This window comes from Salmo salar, chromosome 16 (genome assembly GCF_965601325.2).
Source record: "Salmo salar chromosome 16, fSalSal1, whole genome shotgun sequence".
Lineage (NCBI taxonomy): Eukaryota > Metazoa > Chordata > Actinopteri > Salmoniformes > Salmonidae > Salmo > Salmo salar.
Window position 1 is genome coordinate 87,152,501 of NC_138306.1, and position 18,630 is coordinate 87,171,130.

The 18,630-nt window shown below is 40.9% G+C and overlaps 1 protein-coding gene across 2 annotated transcripts in view; it reads right to left on the bottom strand.

The window, feature by feature from the left end:
* The window catches only part of LOC123727913 (sex comb on midleg-like protein 2), a 60,138-nt gene that overhangs the window by 21,586 nt on the left and 19,922 nt on the right, over positions 1–18,630 (bottom strand). For both annotated transcript variants that reach the window (XM_082963133.1, XM_082963132.1), the window contains exons 7-9: positions 15,760–15,848; positions 14,837–14,945; positions 14,526–14,660 (exon numbers count right to left, since the gene is read on the bottom strand). In XM_082963133.1, coding sequence (XP_082819259.1) covers positions 14,526–14,660; positions 14,837–14,945; positions 15,760–15,848 — 333 coding nt within the window. The remainder of the gene's footprint in view (positions 1–14,525; positions 14,661–14,836; positions 14,946–15,759; positions 15,849–18,630) is intronic.

Genomic DNA, 18,630 nt, shown 5'->3' on the forward strand with positions numbered 1-18,630 from the left:
GTCCCCCTAGTTGTTCTAACATAGAACCTTCCATTCAGTTTATATTAAACTGTCCCTCTAGTTGTTCTAACATAGAACCTTCCATTCAGTTTATATTAAACTGTCCCTCTAGTTGTTCTAACATAGAACCTTCCATTCAGTTTATATTAAACTGTCCCTCTAGTTGTTCTAACATAGAACCTTCCATTCAGTTTATATTAAACTGTCCCTCTAGTTGTTCTAACATAGAACCTTCCATTCAGTTTATATTAAACTGTCCCTCTAGTTGTTCTAACATAGAACCTTCCATTCAGTTTATATTAAACTGTCCCCCTAGTTGTTCTAACATAGAACCTTCCATTCAGTTTATATTAAACTGTCCCTCTAGTTGTTCTAACATAGAACCTTCCATTCAGTTTATATTAAACTGTCCCTCTAGTTGTTCTAACATAGAACCTTCCATTCAGTTTATATTAAACTGTCCCCCTAGTTGTTCTAACATAGAACCTTCCATTCAGTTTATATTAAACTGTCCCCCTAGTTGTTCTAACATAGAACCTTCCATTCAGTTTATATTAAACTGTCCCCCTAGTTGTTCTAACATAGAACCTTCCATTCAGTTTATATTAAACTGTCCCTCTAGTTGTTCTAACATAGAACCTTCCATTCAGTTTATATTAAACTGTCCCTCTAGTTGTTCTAACATAGAACCTTCCATTCAGTTTATATTAAACTGTCCCCCTAGTTGTTCTAACATAGAACCTTCCATTCAGTTTATATTAAACTGTCCCTCTAGTTGTTCTAACATAGAACCTTCCATTCAGTTTATATTAAACTCTCCCCCTAGTTGTTCTAACATAGAACCTTCCATTCAGTTTATATTAAACTGTCCCTCTAGTTGTTCTAACATAGAACCTTCCATTCAGTTTATATTAAACTGTCCCCCTAGTTGTTCTAACATAGAACCTTCCATTCAGTTTATATTAAACTGTCCCCCTAGTTGTTCTAACATAGAACCTTCCATTCAGTTTATATTAAACTGTCCCCCTAGTTGTTCTAACATAGAACCTTCCATTCAGTTTATATTAAACTGTCCCCCTAGTTGTTCTAACATAGAACCTTCCATTCAGTTTATATTAAACTGTCCCCCTATTTGTTCTAACATAGAACCTTCCATTCAGTTTATATTAAACTGTCCCTCTAGTTGTTCTAACATAGAACCTTCCATTCAGTTTATATTAAACTGTCCCCCTAGTTGTTCTAACATAGAACCTTCCATTCAGTTTATATTAAACTGTCCCTCTAGTTGTTCTAACATAGAACCTTCCATTCAGTTTATATTAAACTGTCCCTCTAGTTGTTCTAACATAGAACCTTCCATTCAGTTTATATTAAACTGTCCCTCTAGTTGTTCTAACATAGAACCTTCCATTCAGTTTATATTAAACTGTCCCCCTAGTTGTTCTAACATAGAACGTTCCATTCAGTTTATATTAAACTGTCCCTCTAGTTGTTCTAACATAGAACCTTCCATTCAGTTTATATTAAACTGTCCCCCTAGTTGTTCTAACATAGAACCTTCCATTCAGTTTATATTAAACTGTCCCTCTAGTTGTTCTAACATAGAACCTTCCATTCAGTTTATATTAAACTGTCCCTCTAGTTGTTCTAACATAGAACCTTCCATTCCATTCCGTTAAACCTGTCCTGTGTTCTGCAGTAAGAGTGTAAGGAGTTAATCATGATGGGTCATTTCAGGCTGACCCAATGACCCGGTGGCCAGGAGGTCTGGAGCCCCGGGGCGGTGAGGGGCGCTGCTACTGGGGCTGAGAAGTGTGGCTCCTGCCTGGCGGCCTGGATGACTGGTTGGGGGTTGGGTCGGGGCCTGTGTGTGTGTGTGTGTGTGTGTGTGTGTGTGTGTGTGTGTGTGTGTGTGTGTGTGTGTGTGTGTGTGTGTGTGTGTGTGTGTGTGTGTGTGTGTGTGTGTGTGTGTGTGTGTGTGTGTGTGTGTGTGTGTGTGTGTGTGTGTTTGACCACGCCTCAAGCCGTATTACCCAGCTTTCCCTCCTGTAATATTTCCATTTCAGTTTGAACTGGGAGCTCTGGGAGGTCTGGAGGGAATCTGGTTCTGTCCCAGAACCATTGAGCTCCCTGGTGCAGTGTGAATATGAACCACATGTTTTGAGACCAGGGGAGGACTGGACTGGGGTTTAGAGAGGAGGTAGTACGGTAGACCAGGGAAGGACTGGGCTGGGGTTTAGAGAGGGGGTAGTACGGTAGACCAGGGAAGGGCTGGGGTTTAGAGAGGAGGTAGTACGGTAGACCAGGGAAGGACTGGGGTTTAGAGAGGGGGTAGTATGGTAGACAAGGGAAGGACTGGGGTGGGGTTTAGAGAGGAGGTAGTATGGTAGACCAGGGAAGGACTGGGCTGGGGTTTAGAGAGGAGGTAGTACGGTAGACCAGGGAAGGACTGGGGTTTAGAGAGGGGGTAGTATGGTAGACCAGGGAAGGACTGGGCTGGGGTTTAGAGCGGGGGTAGTACGGTAGACCAGGGAAGGACTGGGGTGGGGTTTAGAGGAGGTAGTATGGTAGACCAGGGGAGGACTGAGGATTAGAGAGGAGGTAGTATGGTAGACCAGGGAAGGACTGGGGTGGGGTTTAGAGAGGAGGTAGTATGGTAGACCAGGGGAGGACTGGGCTGGGGTTTAGAGAGGGGATAGTACGGTAGACCAGGGAAGGACTGGGGTTTAGAGAGGAGGTAGTACGGTAGACCAGAGAAGGACTGGGGTTTAGAGAGGAGGTAGTACGGTAGACCAGGGAAGGACTGGGGTTTAGAGAGGGGGTAGTACGGTAGACCAGGGAAGGACTGGGGTTTAGAGAGGGGGTAGTACGGTAGACCAGGGAAGGACTGGGGTTTAGAGAGGGGGTAGTACGGTAGACCAGGGAAGGACTGGGGGTTTAGAGAGGGGGTAGTACGGTAGACCAGGGAAGGACTGGGGTGGGGTTTAGAGAGGAGGTAGTATGGTAGACCAGGGAAGGACTGGGGTGGGGTTTAGAGAGGAGGTAGTATGGTAGACCAGGGGAGGACTGGGGTTTAGAGAGGGGGTAGGGTGGTAGACCAGGGGAGCACTGGGGTTTAGAGAGGGGGTAGTATGGTAGACCAGGGGAGGACTGGGCTGGGGTTTAGAGAGGGGATAGTACGGTAGACCAGGGAAGGACTGGGGTTTAGAGAGGAGGTAGTACGGTAGACCAGAGAAGGACTGGGGTTTAGAGAGGAGGTAGTACGGTAGACCAGGGAAGGACTGGGGTTTAGAGAGGGGGTAGTACGGTAGACCAGGGAAGGACTGGGGTTTAGAGAGGGGGTAGTACGGTAGACCAGGGAAGGACTGGGGGTTTAGAGAGGGGGTAGTACGGTAGACCAGGGAAGGACTGGGGTGGGGTTTAGAGAGGAGGTAGTATGGTAGACCAGGGAAGGACTGGGGTGGGGTTTAGAGAGGAGGTAGTATGGTAGACCAGGGGAGGACTGGGGTTTAGAGAGGGGGTAGGGTGGTAGACCAGGGGAACACTGGGGTTTAGAGAGGGGGTAGTATGGTAGACCAGGGGAGGACTGGGGTTTAGAGAGGGGGTAGGGTGGTAGACCAGGGGAGGACTGGGGTTTAGAGAGGGGGTAGTATGGTAGACCAGGGGAGGACTGGGGTTTAGAGAGGGGGTAGTATGGTAGACCAGGGGAAGACTGGGGTTTAGAGAGGGGGTAGGGTGGTAGACCAGGGGAGGACTGGGGTTTAGAGAGGGGATAGTATGGTAGACCAGGGGAGGACTGGGGTTTAGAGAGGGGGTAGGGTGGTAGACCAGGGGAGCACTGGGGTTTAGAGAGGGGATAGTATGGTAGACCAGGGGAGGACTGGGGTTTAGAGAGGGGGTAGGGTGGTAGACCAGGGGAGGACTGGGGTTTAGAGAGGGGGTAGTATGGTAGACCAGGGGAGGACTGGGGTTTAGAGAGGAGGTAGTATGGTAGACCAGGGGAGGACTGGGGTTTAGAGAGGAGGTAGGGTGGTAGACCAGGGGAGGACTGGGGTTTAGAGAGGGGGTAGGGTGGTAGACCAGGGGAGCACTGGGGTTTAGAGAGGGGGTAGTATGGTAGACCAGGGGAAGACTGGGGTTTAGAGAGGGGGTAGTATGGTAGACCAGGGGAAGACTGGGGTTTAGAGAGGGGGTAGGGTGGTACTGATAGCCCCAGGTAGACCCATTTAAACAATCTGTTACTGTGTCAAACATCAAACAGAACAATTATTTTTAGAGTGAAAAAACATTTAACTTGATAGAAAAGTACTTCTACTTCAGGATGTTCTAATAATTACAAACAAGGTTTTTGCATAAAAAGATGGGTGACTATTTCCATAAACATAAGAGAGTAAAGCAATTCTCTAAGGGCTAAATTGTGTATTTAAATGTATGGACAATTATATTCTGAAATGTACATTTATGAAGCAATTTGCATGGTTCTATTGCATGGTTCTGACACAATTCCGTTGTCTTAACACATACCAACCCTGAGCAGAGACCAGAAGTCCTAAATATCAATGACTGTACCCTATAAGCCCTCGTTTCAATAATTCAAATCAACCAGAGCAAACAAAGAGAGTGGTTGAAACAGTCAGGGCCATGCAAACAATAGCTACATCATCTGCATTAAGTACATCTACGGGTAACTGAGATGCAACGGCCATTCATTCACACAAACAGTGGATTCCCTCCTTTCTAGAAACTGACTGCTAACCAAGACGAAGTCTAACGCCGGCTCTCACGTGAGAGGAAGAGGAACTGAACAGCCACCACTAGTTAAAAATAGACACGAGACAAAAGCAGAGGCAGCAAACTCACCAGGAACTCCCAACACGGCGCTACGTTTCGGGGCAGCAACAGCAGCAGTCCACAACAACAGAACAGTCCCTCTTTACTAGTTTGACCCCTGGTTAACGTCAGGGTCTCTCTCTCTCCCCTCTTCTCCCTTTTCCTCTCTCTCTATTCTCCCTATTTCTCTCTCCTTCCCTCGATCTCTCTTTTTCTGTCCAGCTCCAGTCCACAACAAAGCCCCATGCTGCTGCCTGCCTGACTGAGGCGGTATTAGAAACAGGAGGAGCTGGCTGCTAGTGGCCCCTCCCTCTGTCCCTGTGAATGAACAGAGCAGAGCAGCAGAGAGCTGGACGGCTGATTTGCATCGCAGGGAAAGAGGAGGGGGGTGGATGGGGCTAGCAGGCGGAGGAGGAGTGGGAGGGAGGGAGGGGTAAAGGGGGAAGGGTTTTATGCATGTGATCAAAGAGCTATATTGACAGTGCTCATCGGTCACCTGCCTGCCGTTCACTCTCCTCGCCAGGCCCCTGCACAACTCTCTGAGGGGGCGAGGGGGGTTGAGAGGCGGGGTGCCTGGGGAGAGGGGTGGGTGTAAAAGGTTAAAATGGATGAGAGGACTCCGATTGAGGAATGGGCATAAGAGGTCTCCTGTAGGCTGCATTAGAAGGCTCAGACAACCCTCCAGGAGAATGGGAGGAAAGGGGAGAGGGGTCTCCTGTAGGCTGCATTAGAAGGCTCAGACAACCCTCCAGGAGAATGGGAGGAAAGGGGAGAGGGGTCTCCTGTAGGCTGCATTAGAAGGCTCAGACAACCCTCCAGGAGAATGGGAGGAAAGGGGAGAGGGGTCTCCTGTAGGCTGCATTAGAAGGCTCAGACAACCCTCCAGGAGAATGGGAGGAAAGGGGAGAGGGGTCTCCTGTAGGCTGCATTAGAAGGCTCAGACAACCCTCCAGGAGAATGGGAGGAAAGGGGAGAGGGGTCTCCTGTAGGCTGCATTAGAAGGCTCAGACAACCCTCCAGGAGAATGGGAGGAAAGGGGAGAGGGGTCTCCTGTAGGCTGCATTAGAAGGCTCAGACAACCCTCCAGGAGAATGGGAGGAAAGGGGAGAGGGGTCTCCTGTAGGCTGCATTAGAAGGCTCAGACAACCCTCCAGGAGAATGGGAGGAAAGGGGAGAGGGGTCTCCTGTAGGCTGCATTAGAAGGCTCAGACAACCCTCCAGGAGAATGGGAGGAAAGGGGAGAGGGGTCTCCCCGACTCGGAACCCAAGAAGAGGGGGGGGTTCCTCATCCCTCTCTCCGTAACCCAAGCCTATTCAGACGTCCCTGGAGGACCTGGTGAAAGACAGCTTGGATAGGGGCAGGAAACAGTGGCAGGGAGCACGGAGCAGCAGCAGCCACGGCTTTACATACTATGTCTGTCTCAAATAACACCCTGTGCCCTTTATAGGGGCCCTGGTCTATAGTAGTGCACTATAAAGGGAATAGGGTGCCATTTAGGAAGCAACCATCCTGCTTCAGAAAGTCTCCTAATCTGACTGATCTGAGGCAAACAAAGACTGCTTCATCTCCAGAAAACAAGACCTCAATGCTGCTCATATGGATATTTCACCATGGAGCCAGAGAAATGATCTGAGGGTTATTTACTTCAGGTTATAATAAGACCATAATACATGGGGGTGTGGCTTGGCAGCCTGCCGGTGGGGTTAGGGTGTCGGACTGTGAACTACAGGAAATGATTCCCCTAATAAATTCAGAAATGGTCTGTTGTAAAAGTGTCAGAAGAAGAGGCTGTTTTCCCATCATGCATAACTAACGCTAGTGAGGTAGAACAGACACAACCAACCAAAGACAACAGCTAGAAATTCACTTCAGCACACTCCTCTACTGTTTCTTTACAATCACATAGTTCATGAAGATCAATCATCATGTTACTTTAACTGAAGTGGTAAATAAGAATGAAAGTGTTCTACAGTGTTTGTTTTGAAAAAGCAACAGTTATTCCTCATTTACTGATGAAGAGCATTTGTGTGGCATTTTTATACAATGGGATTAAATTATTATTTTATGAATGAAAAAGATCTATTCACTACAATACTAAAATGACACTTTTCTTTTGTAATTGTCTTTCTCTACTCTAACAGTAGAAGAACAAGACGTAAACCGTTTGGCTGCTAGTAAAAAATATCAAAAAACACCACCAAAACGTCATTTGATAAACTATGTTTAATTGTATGACACATCCGCTAAAGTTAATTTCACCTCATAAAACTAAAGTTCATTTCACCTCATAAAACTAAAGTTCATTTCACCTCATAAAACTAAAGTTCATTTGACTTTGATGAAAAAGTCATAGTTGGCAACTCAAAGCTAAATTACTTTTTATTTTTCTAAAATCTACAATAAAGATAGTTAATGTTTAAGGGAAAAAGTAACTATATATCAGGATCAAAATTATACAAAAAACATTTTTTAATATTTATTATTTTCTGATTGCTAAAATAAAACCCAAAACAGCCTTTTGCTAATAAGGAAAATGAAAACATTCCTAACTGTACATTAGTATGGGAAGGATTTAGTCTAGAAATGATTCAGTGTTAAAGGTAATAACAGACTGGGCTGAATGTACTTTCATAAGGTCATTGAATGGCTTATTGTTTAAAGATTCTCACATTCCTTCTCTTAATCAAAAAACTAAAATAATGTTTATTTATAATGGATAAAATATACACTTTCTTACATCCCTTAATCTGATTACTCAATCACTGTTAATTAAAACCAAAAACTAAACTAGTGTACGAGATAACTATTGAAATGTAAATGCTAAATAATCGGTGGGCTGTTCTCTCCACTGTGCGTCCGGCAGTACTCTTGTTCCATCAGACTGCATGCTGTCTCAACAACCAGGGGGACGTTCAACAATAGAGACGTGGGTAAAGTGTGAGGCCGCCCCTTCAACCACGCCCACACCCTCTCTACCCCCACATCCCTCCGATGGCTCATAACTGAGACCGATCTTCTGCCAATTATCCCCTAATCACACTCACATTGGAAGGGAGATGGAGGAGAATAGTCCCCACCCTGAGGATAGATCTCATTGGTCTCTAAAAGCAGCTAAGGGAAGGAAACGTTTTTCTCCATCTAAATTTCTGCATCAAATGAACAAGTTGCATTGATAACTTCTTATAAAAGATTCATAATACAACTTGGTAGAAATTATGATCAAACCAAACAAAAGTTTAACAAAACATAAAAATAAAAACAAATGTTTGTAAGATGACTAAAAATTATAAATGTTCATTACCTCTTTTAAAAGCAGCAATATGTCACTTTTTGGGGACCCAACCAAATTCACATAGACATGTGTTTATATAGATCTGTCATTCTCATTGAAAGCAAGTCTAAGAAGCAGTAGATCTGTTCTATGTGCTCTATTCCTATGCTTCCCGTTCTTAAAAATTTAGGTTTTGCCTCGATTACTTCCGGTTTTCTTTCACCAGATTCAAACAGCTGAAAACACAGTTTTGTTTGTTTAATGAAAATATATTTCACAGCTCTTTAGACATTACAATGATTCTACTCACAGCTCTTTAGACATTACAATGATTCTACTCACAGCTCTTTAGACGTTACAATGATTCTACTCACAGCTCTTTAGACGTTACAATGATTCTACTCACAGCTCTTTAGACGATACAATGATTCTACTCACAGCTCTTCAGACGATACAATGATTCTACTCACAGCTCTTTAGACGTTACAATGATTCTACTCACAGCTCTTTAGACGATACAAAGATTCTACTCACAGCTCTTTAGACATTACAATGATTCTACTCACAGCTCTTTAGACGTTACAATGATTCTACTCACAGCTCTTTAGACGATACAAAGATTCTACTCACAGCTCTTTAGACATTACAATGATTCTACTCACAGCTCGTTAGACGATACAAAGATTCTACTCACAGCTCTTTAGACGTTACAATGATTCTACTCACAGCTCTTTAGACGTTACAATGATTCTACTCACAGCTCGTTAGATGATACAAAGATTCTACTCACAGCTCTTTAGACGTTACAATGATTCTACTCACAGCTCGTTAGACGATACAATGATTCTATTCACAGCTCTTTAGACGTTACAATGATTCTACTCACAGCTCGTTAGACGGTACAATGATTCTACTCACAGCTCTTTAGACGTTACAATGATTCTACTCACAGCTCGTTAGACGATACAATGATTCTACTCACAGCTCGTTAGACGTTACAATGATTCTACTCACAGCTCGTTAGATAGTGTAGAGAATCATTGTACCATGTATTGGTTGTTTTGGAACAAACTGAAATCAGGAGAACTATTAGAATTTTAGCAACCAGGAAATAGCAGAGCGATTTCTGCATATTGCATCGTTAAAAAAACATAGCAAAAGAGATAGAAATCTGAAGCCTGATAAATACTTTTTTCAGTCAGAGAAATGTGAGCTGTTGGCCTGAACAAGGTGGTAGTAAACCCCCCACCAGACTGACTGTTACTGATACTGAGATAGAGGAAGTGTGTGTTTCCTAACTGTTAAAGTTCTGCTGAGAGAAGAGATGCATCCATCTCCACGTCATACTATATCCTCTCTGCACCTACACCGTGGCACACACACACACACACACACACACACACACACACACACACACACACACACACACACACACACACACACACACAGGAAGAGAGTTGTAAACATGCCAGTTGCTCGAGGGAAGAGGACCAGATTGAGGCCGGTTTGAAAGACACATAACTACCACCATCAGTCACAGACTATATCCCAATTGCCCCCTATTCCCTTTATAGTGCACTCAGTTTGACCAGTGCACTATATAGGGAATAGGGGGCTATTTGGGATACAACCTCTGTCAGAAGTCTTAATGCTATCCATATCAATTCCCCCTGTCGGAGCTGTAGAGAGCAGCATGGAGCTTTATAGCACAAGAGATCATGAAGCTGTACTGCGAGAGTTGTTGTGACTCTCTAAGTAAAGTGATAGATAGTGTTGAGTATAGAAGACTGCTGGATGTTTTGTGTATGCTAAAACCTATCAAAACTACCATACAGTACTGTAGCAGGGATGACAGGCCCTGGCTGGTAATCAAATAAGGCAAAACAACATTCTTCCTGCACTGAAAGAAAGTGTGTCTGAGCTGAAATCATTCACACACACACATTTAAAATGATTGGCAGGTGAGTCAACGTTGTGTTAAACCCCTTTCATTTGTCATGGAATTAAGAGTTCATTACTTCTCTATTTTAGTTTGTTTGGTGTTAAGAACAAATTACTTCAAAATAACCAGAAATGATTTAAGAAATGGGTAGATTTCTGTGAAAAATGGGTCAAGTTGAGGAATTGAAGAAACCCAAGGGAAGTCTGTGTACAACAGATGAAATAAAGGCCTACTGATCATCAGCCTTACTAAGAGGGTTTACCAATCAAAGGGTTATTAAAAGCAACACATACCCTGTGGTATGCTGAGAAGGAACAATAATTGGTCACAGCTTGACATGAACAAATAGGTATGAACAATACAGCTACATGTAGTATTCCAGCATTAACAATCAACAGCAGCTGCCACTAAGACTTGATGAAGGATTAACCCTGTACTGCACACCATTTGGTTGTTCATTACTACAAATATTTCATACTATTTTTTGGGAAGTTTTATGCTTTTTGATAATGTATCAATAATTGAAAAAAAAATGATTTAAAAAAAGACAGAATATAACATGAAACTAATGTTTAAGACCAACAACAGATTAAGGGGAACGTAGTACAAAGAAGCACTATTTTCATTAGAAAATACAAGTGGGGCCCATTCTTCCTAGCTGTCATTGTCCTAAAGTTCACGGCCCTCTCTATCAGATTAGGCTAGAATGGAATGTCTCTGTGTCCACTGCCTGTGAATGTCAGTGGATATGTTGGCCAAAACATTGTCCACGGCCATCATTTTACACGTCTTTCATTGAGCATGATATTGCCCTGAGGCAAAAAGAAAAGTAGCCCGACTGCACAACGTTGCCCTGAGGCAACAAAAATAACATTTCATTTTTTGAATAAAGATAAAAATGAAATGTTTAAAACCAATCAAATATTCTCCTGTAGAGGTTCCTACACAAGTACATATTTTTGATTGTCTCTATTTAAACATGCAAAATAATGAAATGCATTGTACCCTTCACTCACACCATGCACTCAGGTCGCTCTGCTTCCTGAAAGAAGGTCCCTCCCCCAATTGATACATCATACCAACTTCTGCACCTCATTGGCTTGTTTACAGACATGTCATCTCATATTGTCATGTGTAGGAATTAAAAAAAAATGATATGGGGGTAAAAAGGTTGTGTGCAGTAGAGTGTTAAACAGATAACACATTAAGGAAGATATTATGAAGCTCACAATCATATATTTACAATCATTTACTTGAAACAGAAAATTATCTTAACCTGTCAAATATATATATATATAATCTTGACTTTTTACAAGCAAACTAGACCCAAATGCAATGTGTGGAAGGACAATCCTGCTGGAACACATTAAGGAATATTATTACCAGTGGAACACATTAAGGAATATTATTACCAGTGGAACACATTAAGGAATATTATTACCAGTGGAACACACTAAGGAATATTATTACCAGTGGAACACATTAAGGAATATTATTACCAGTGGAACACACTAAGGAATATTATTACCAGTGGAACACACTAAGGAATATTATTACCAGTGGAACACACTAAGGAATATTATTACCAGTGGAACACACTAAGGAATATTATTACCAGTGGAACACACTAAGGAATATTATTACCAGTGGAACACACTAAGGAATATTATTACCAGTGGAACACACTAAGGAATATTATTACCAGTGGAACACACTAAGGAATATTATTACCAGTGGAACACACTAAGGAATATTATTACCAGTGGAACACACTAAGGATATTATTACCAGTGGAACACACTAGGAATATTATTACCAGTGGAACACACTAAGGAATATTATTACCAGTGGAACACATTAAGGAATATTATTACCAGTGGAACACATTAAGGAATATTATTACCAGTGGAACACATTAAGGAATATTATTACCAGTGGAACACACTAAGGAATATTATTACCAGTGGAACACACTAAGGAATATTATTACCAGTGGAACACACTAAGGAATATTATTACCAGTGGAACACACTAAGGAATATTATTACCAGTGGAACACACTAAGGAATATTATTACCAGTGGAACACACTAAGGAATATTATTACCAGTGGAACACACTAAGGAATATTATTACCAGTGGAACACACTAAGGAATATTATTACCAGTGGAACACACTAAGGAATATTATTACCAGTGGAACACACTAAGGAATATTATTACCAGTGGAACACACTAAGGAATATTATTACCAGTGGAACACACTAAGGAATATTATTACCAGTGGAACACATTAAGGAATATTATTACCAGTGGAACACATTAAGGAATATTATTACCAGTGGAACACACTAAGGAATATTATTACCAGTGGAACACACTAAGGAATATTATTACCAGTGGAACACATTAAGGAATATTATTACCAGTGGAACACATTAAGGAATATTATTACCAGTGGAACACACTAAGGAATATTATTACCAGTGGAACACACTAAGGAATATTATTACCAGTGGAACACACTAAGGAATATTATTACCAGTGGAACACACTAAGGAATATTATTACCAGTGGAACACACTAAGGAATATTATTACCAGTGGAACACACTAAGGAATATTATTACCAGTGGAACACACTAAGGAATATTATTACCAGTGGAACACACTAAGGAATATTATTACCAGTGGAACACATTAAGGAATATTATTACCAGTGGAACACACTAAGGAATATTATTACCAGTGGAACACACTAAGGAATATTATTACCAGTGGAACACACTAAGGAATATTATTACCTGTGGAACACATTAAGGAATATTATTACCAGTGGAACACACTAAGGAATATTATTACCAGTGGAACACACTAAGGAATATTATTACCAGTGGAACACACTAAGGAATATTATTACCAGTGGAACACATTAAGGAATATTATTACCAGTGGAACACACTAAGGAATATTATTACCAGTGGAACACATTAAGGAATATTATTACCAGTGGAACACACTAAGGAATATTATTACCAGTGGAACACACTAAGGAATATTATTACCAGTGGAACACATTAAGGAATATTATTACCAGTGGAACACACTAAGGAATATTATTACCAGTGGAACACATTAAGGAATATTATTACCAGTGGAACACACTAAGGAATATTATTACCAGTGGAACACACTAAGGAATATTATTACCAGTGGAACACACTAAGGAATATTATTACCAGTGGAACACACTAAGGAATATTATTACCTGTGGAACACATTAAGGAATATTATTACCAGTGGAACACACTAAGGAATATTATTACCTGTGGAACACATTAAGGAATATTATTACCAGTGGAACACACTAAGGAATATTATTACCAGTGGAACACACTAAGGAATATTATTACCAGTGGAACACACTAAGGAATATTATTACCTGTGGAACACATTAAGGAATATTATTACCAGTGGAACACACTAAGGAATATTATTACCAGTGGAACACACTAAGGAATATTATTACCAGTGGAACACACTAAGGAATATTATTACCAGTGGAACACATTAAGGAATATTATTACCAGTGGAACACACTAAGGAATATTATTACCAGTGGAACACACTAAGGAATATTATTACCAGTGGAACACACTAAGGAATATTATTACCAGTGGAACACATTAAGGAATATTATTACCTGTGGAACACATTAAGGAATATTATTACCAGTGGAACACACTAAGGAATATTATTACCAGTGGAACACACTAAGGAATATTATTACCAGTGGAACACATTAAGGAATATTATTACCAGTGGAACACACTAAGGAATATTATTACCAGTGGAACACACTAAGGAATATTATTACCAGTGGAACACACTAAGGAATATTATTACCAGTGGAACACACTAAGGAATATTATTACCAGTGGAACACATTAAGGAATATTATTACCAGTGGAACACACTAAGGAATATTATTACCAGTGGAACACATTAAGGAATATTATTACCAGTGGAACACATTAAGGAATATTATTACCAGTGGAACACACTAAGGAATATTATTACCAGTGGAACACACTAAGGAATATTATTACCAGTGGAACACACTAAGGAATATTATTACCTGTGGAACACATTAAGGAATATTATTACCAGTGGAACACACTAAGGAATATTATTACCAGTGGAAAACACTAAGGAATATTATTACCTGTGGAAAAGTACTAACTGTAGTAAACCTACTGGTTGTATTTTAGTCAAATATACAGGAAAGAACACAGGAAATAGGGGGAAACAGCCAGCGAAATCCTCGCAGAAAGAAATAGTTTGTTTTTCTCATCCAGCTCTGCTCATTTAGGCAGCTTCAGAAAAAAACCCTGGGCCAGCAGCACCCTGTGGTGACAGACAGACCAAAAGCATCAGAAAGCAGGGCTCTGCTGTCCTCTACTGGTGAGGTTGAGGTACTTACAGAAGTTGCCAGGAGGCTGGATGCTGTGCCTGGTCAGAGAACACCATCCTACAGGGAATATGTCTCTGGAGTCAAACTGGCACCAGTAGTCGAAGGCCCCTCTCCAGCCGTCAAACATCACAAAGATCTCATCACCTAAAAATAAAGATTACAATAACAAACAGTAAGACGTAGCAGGAGATACATCAACCAGACAGCAAATAGGGGACAAAGGAACGATAGTGTTATAGGAAATAAAAAATTACACTTATGAAGTTGTCCTCCAAAGAGATGGGGTAAAGGTGGGTTAAATAAAAAAAAGATCTTGTTACCTTTGACCTCTCCGATGGTTGCCGGGCAGATCAGGTAGGGGTTCTTCTTGTCCACTGCTTCTAGCTTCATCCCAGGTTTAAAGAGGTTCTGGGAGGGCTTGGAGGGTTCCTACACACAGAGAACTCTCTGTTAGTCCAGACCAGACATATCTGTTTATATACACACACACAGAACTCTCTGTTAGTCCAGACCATACAGATCTGTTTATATATACACACACACACAGATAACTCTCTGTTAGTCCAGACCAGACATATCTGTTTATATACACCCACAGAGAACTCTCTGTTAGTTCAGACCAGACATATCTGTTTATATACACACACAGAGAACTCTCTGTTAGTCCAGACCATACAGATCTGTTTATATATACACACACACACAGAGAACTCTCTGTTAGTCCAGACCAGACATATCTGTTTATATACACACACAGAGAACTCTCTGTTAGTCCAGACCATACAGATCTGTTTATATATACACACACACACAGAGAACTCTCTGTTAGTCCAGACCAGACATATCTGTTTATATACACCCACAGAGAACTCTCTGTTAGTTCAGACCAGACATATCTGTTTATATACACACACAGAGAACTCTCTGTTAGTCCAGACCAGACAGATCTGTTTATATACACACACACACACACAGAGAGAACTCTCTGTTAGTCCAGACCATACAGATCTGTTTATATACACACACAGAGAACTCTCTGTTAGTCCAGACCAGACAGATCTGTTTATATACATACACAGAGAACTCTGTTAGTCCAGACCAGACAGATCTGTTTATATACACACACAGAGAACTCTCTGTTAGTCCAGACCAGACAGATCTGTTTATGTACACACATGTAAATCATTGATACACTACAATCATTGATCAGTAAATGTGAAATGTTCCATTTTTCTTTCTTGACCTTTTTAAAAGCTGTGGCTGGTGCCATCTCTGCTCCAGTCAGGGTTCTCAGGAGGAACATAGGCCACGAGGAGGCATTCATTCTGAAGCCTAAAGACAACTCAAAGAACAAGTTAAAGATTTAGAATATATTGCTGCTTATTTCTGTTATAGGCAAGTACAACACTTTATAATGTCTTATTAACATATGTTATAATGTGTTATAATATTTTACACTATAATATGTTACGTTATAATAAACAAAAAAAGAAACAAAGATAATTTGTAAAAATACAAATAACTTCACAGATCTTCATTGTAAAGGGTTTAAACACTGTTTCCCATGCTTGTTCAATGAACCATAAACAATTAATGAACATGCACCTGTGGAACGGTCGTTAAGAAAGTAACAGCTTACAGACCGTAGGCAATTAAGGTCACAGTTATGAAAACTTAGAACACTAAAGAGGCCTTTCTACTGACTCTGAAAAACACCAAAAGAAAGGTGCCCAGGGTCCATGCTCATCTGCGTGAACGTGCCTTAGGCATGCTGCAAGGAGGCATGAGGACTACAGATGTGGCCAGGGCAATAAATTGCAATGTCCGTACTGTGAAACGCCTAAGACAGCGCTACAGGGAGACAGGAAGGACAGCTGATCGTCCTCGCAGTGGCAGACCACATGTAACAACACCTGCACAGGATCGGTAGATCCGAACATCACACCTGCGGGACAGGTACAGGATGGCAACAACAACTGCCCGAGTTACACCAGGAACGCACAATCCCTCCATCAGTACTCAGACTGTCCGCAATAGGCAGAGAGAGGCTGGACTGAGGGCTTGTAGGCCTGTTGTAAGGCAGGTCCTCACCAGACATCACCGGCAACAACGTCGCCTATGGGCACAAACCCACCGTCGCTGGACCAGACAGGACTGGCAAAAAGTGCTCTTCACTGACGAGTCACGGTTTTGTCTCACCAGGGGTGATGGTCGGATTCGCGTTCATCGCCGAAGGATTGAGCGTTACACCGAGGCCTGTACTCTGGAGCGGGATAGATTTGGAGGTGGAGGGTCCGTCATGGTCTGGGGCGGTGTGTCACAGCATCATCGGACTGAGCTTGTTGTCATTGCAGGCAATCTCAACGCTTTGCGTTACAGGGAAGACATCCTCCTCCCTCATGTGGTACCCTTCCTGCAGGCTCATCCTGACATGACCCTCCAGCATGACAATGCCACCAGCCATACTGCTCGTTCTGTGCGTGATTTCCTGCAAGACAGGAATGTCAGTGTTCTGCCATTGCCAGCGAAGAGCCCTGATCTCAATCCCATTGAGCACATCTGGGACCTGTTGGATCGGAGGGTGATGGCGAGGGCCATTCCCCCCAGAAATGTCTGGGAACTTACAGGTGCCTTGGTGGAAGAGTGGGGTAACATCTCACAGCAAGAACTGGCAAATCTGATGCAGTCCATGAGGAGGAGATGCACTGCAGTACTTAATGCAGCTCAAGGCCACACCAGATACTGACTGTTACTTTTGATTTTGACCCCCCCCTTTGTTCAGGGACACATTATTCCATTGCTGTTAGTCACATGTCTGTGGAACTTGTTCAGTTTATGTCTCAGTTGTTGAATCTTGTTATGTTCATACAAATATTTACACATGTTAAGTTTGCTGAAAATAAATGCAGTTGACAATGAAAGGACGTTTCTTTTTTTGCTGAGTTTATGTTATGCTATAATATGTTTATATAACGTGTTACAATATGTTATGCTATAATATTGTTACGCTATGTGTTATACTATAATATGTTACGCTATGTGTTATACTATAATATGTTACGCTATGTGTTATACTATAATATGTTACGCTATGTGTTATACTACAATATGTTACGCTATATGTTATGCTAAAATATGTTGTTATAATGTGTTAATATGTTATGCTATAATATGTTACGCTATGTGTTATGCTATAATATGTTGTTATAATATGTTGTTATAATATGTTGTTATAATATGTTACGCTATGTGTTATACTATAATATGTTGTTATAATATGTTACGCTATGTGTTATGCTATAATATGTTGTTATAACGTGTTACAATATGTTATGCTATAATATGTTACGCTATGTGTTATGCTATAATATGTTGTTATAATATGTTACGCTATGTGTTATGCTATAATATGTTGTTATAATGTGTTACAATATGTTATGCTTTAATATGTTACGCTATGTGTTATGCTATAATATGCTACGCTATGTGTTATGCTATAATATGTTACGCTATAATATGTTACGCTATGTGTTATGCTATAATATGTTACGCTATGTGTTATGCTATAATATGTTACGCTATGTGTTATGCTATAATATCTTGTTATAATATGTTACGCTATGTGTTATGCTATAATATGTTGTTATAATGTGTTACAATATGTTATGCTTTAATATGTTACGCTATGTGTTATGCTATAATATGCTAAGCTATGTGTTATGCTATAATATGTTACGCTATGTGTTATGCTATAATATGTTACGCTATAATATGTTACGCTATGTGTTATGCTATAATATGTTACGCTATAATATGTTACGCTATGTGTTATGCTATAATATGTTACGCTATAATATGTTACGCTATGTGTTATGCTATAATATGTTACGCTATGTGTTATGCTATAATATGTTACGCTATGTGTTATGCTATAATATGTTGTTATAATATGTTACGCTATGTGTTATGCTATAATATGTTGTTATAATATGTTACGCTATGTGTTATGCTATAATATGTTGTTATAATATGTTACGCTATATGTTATGCTATAATATGTTGTTATAACGTGTTACAATATGTTATGCTATAATATGTTAAATAAAAAGCATGA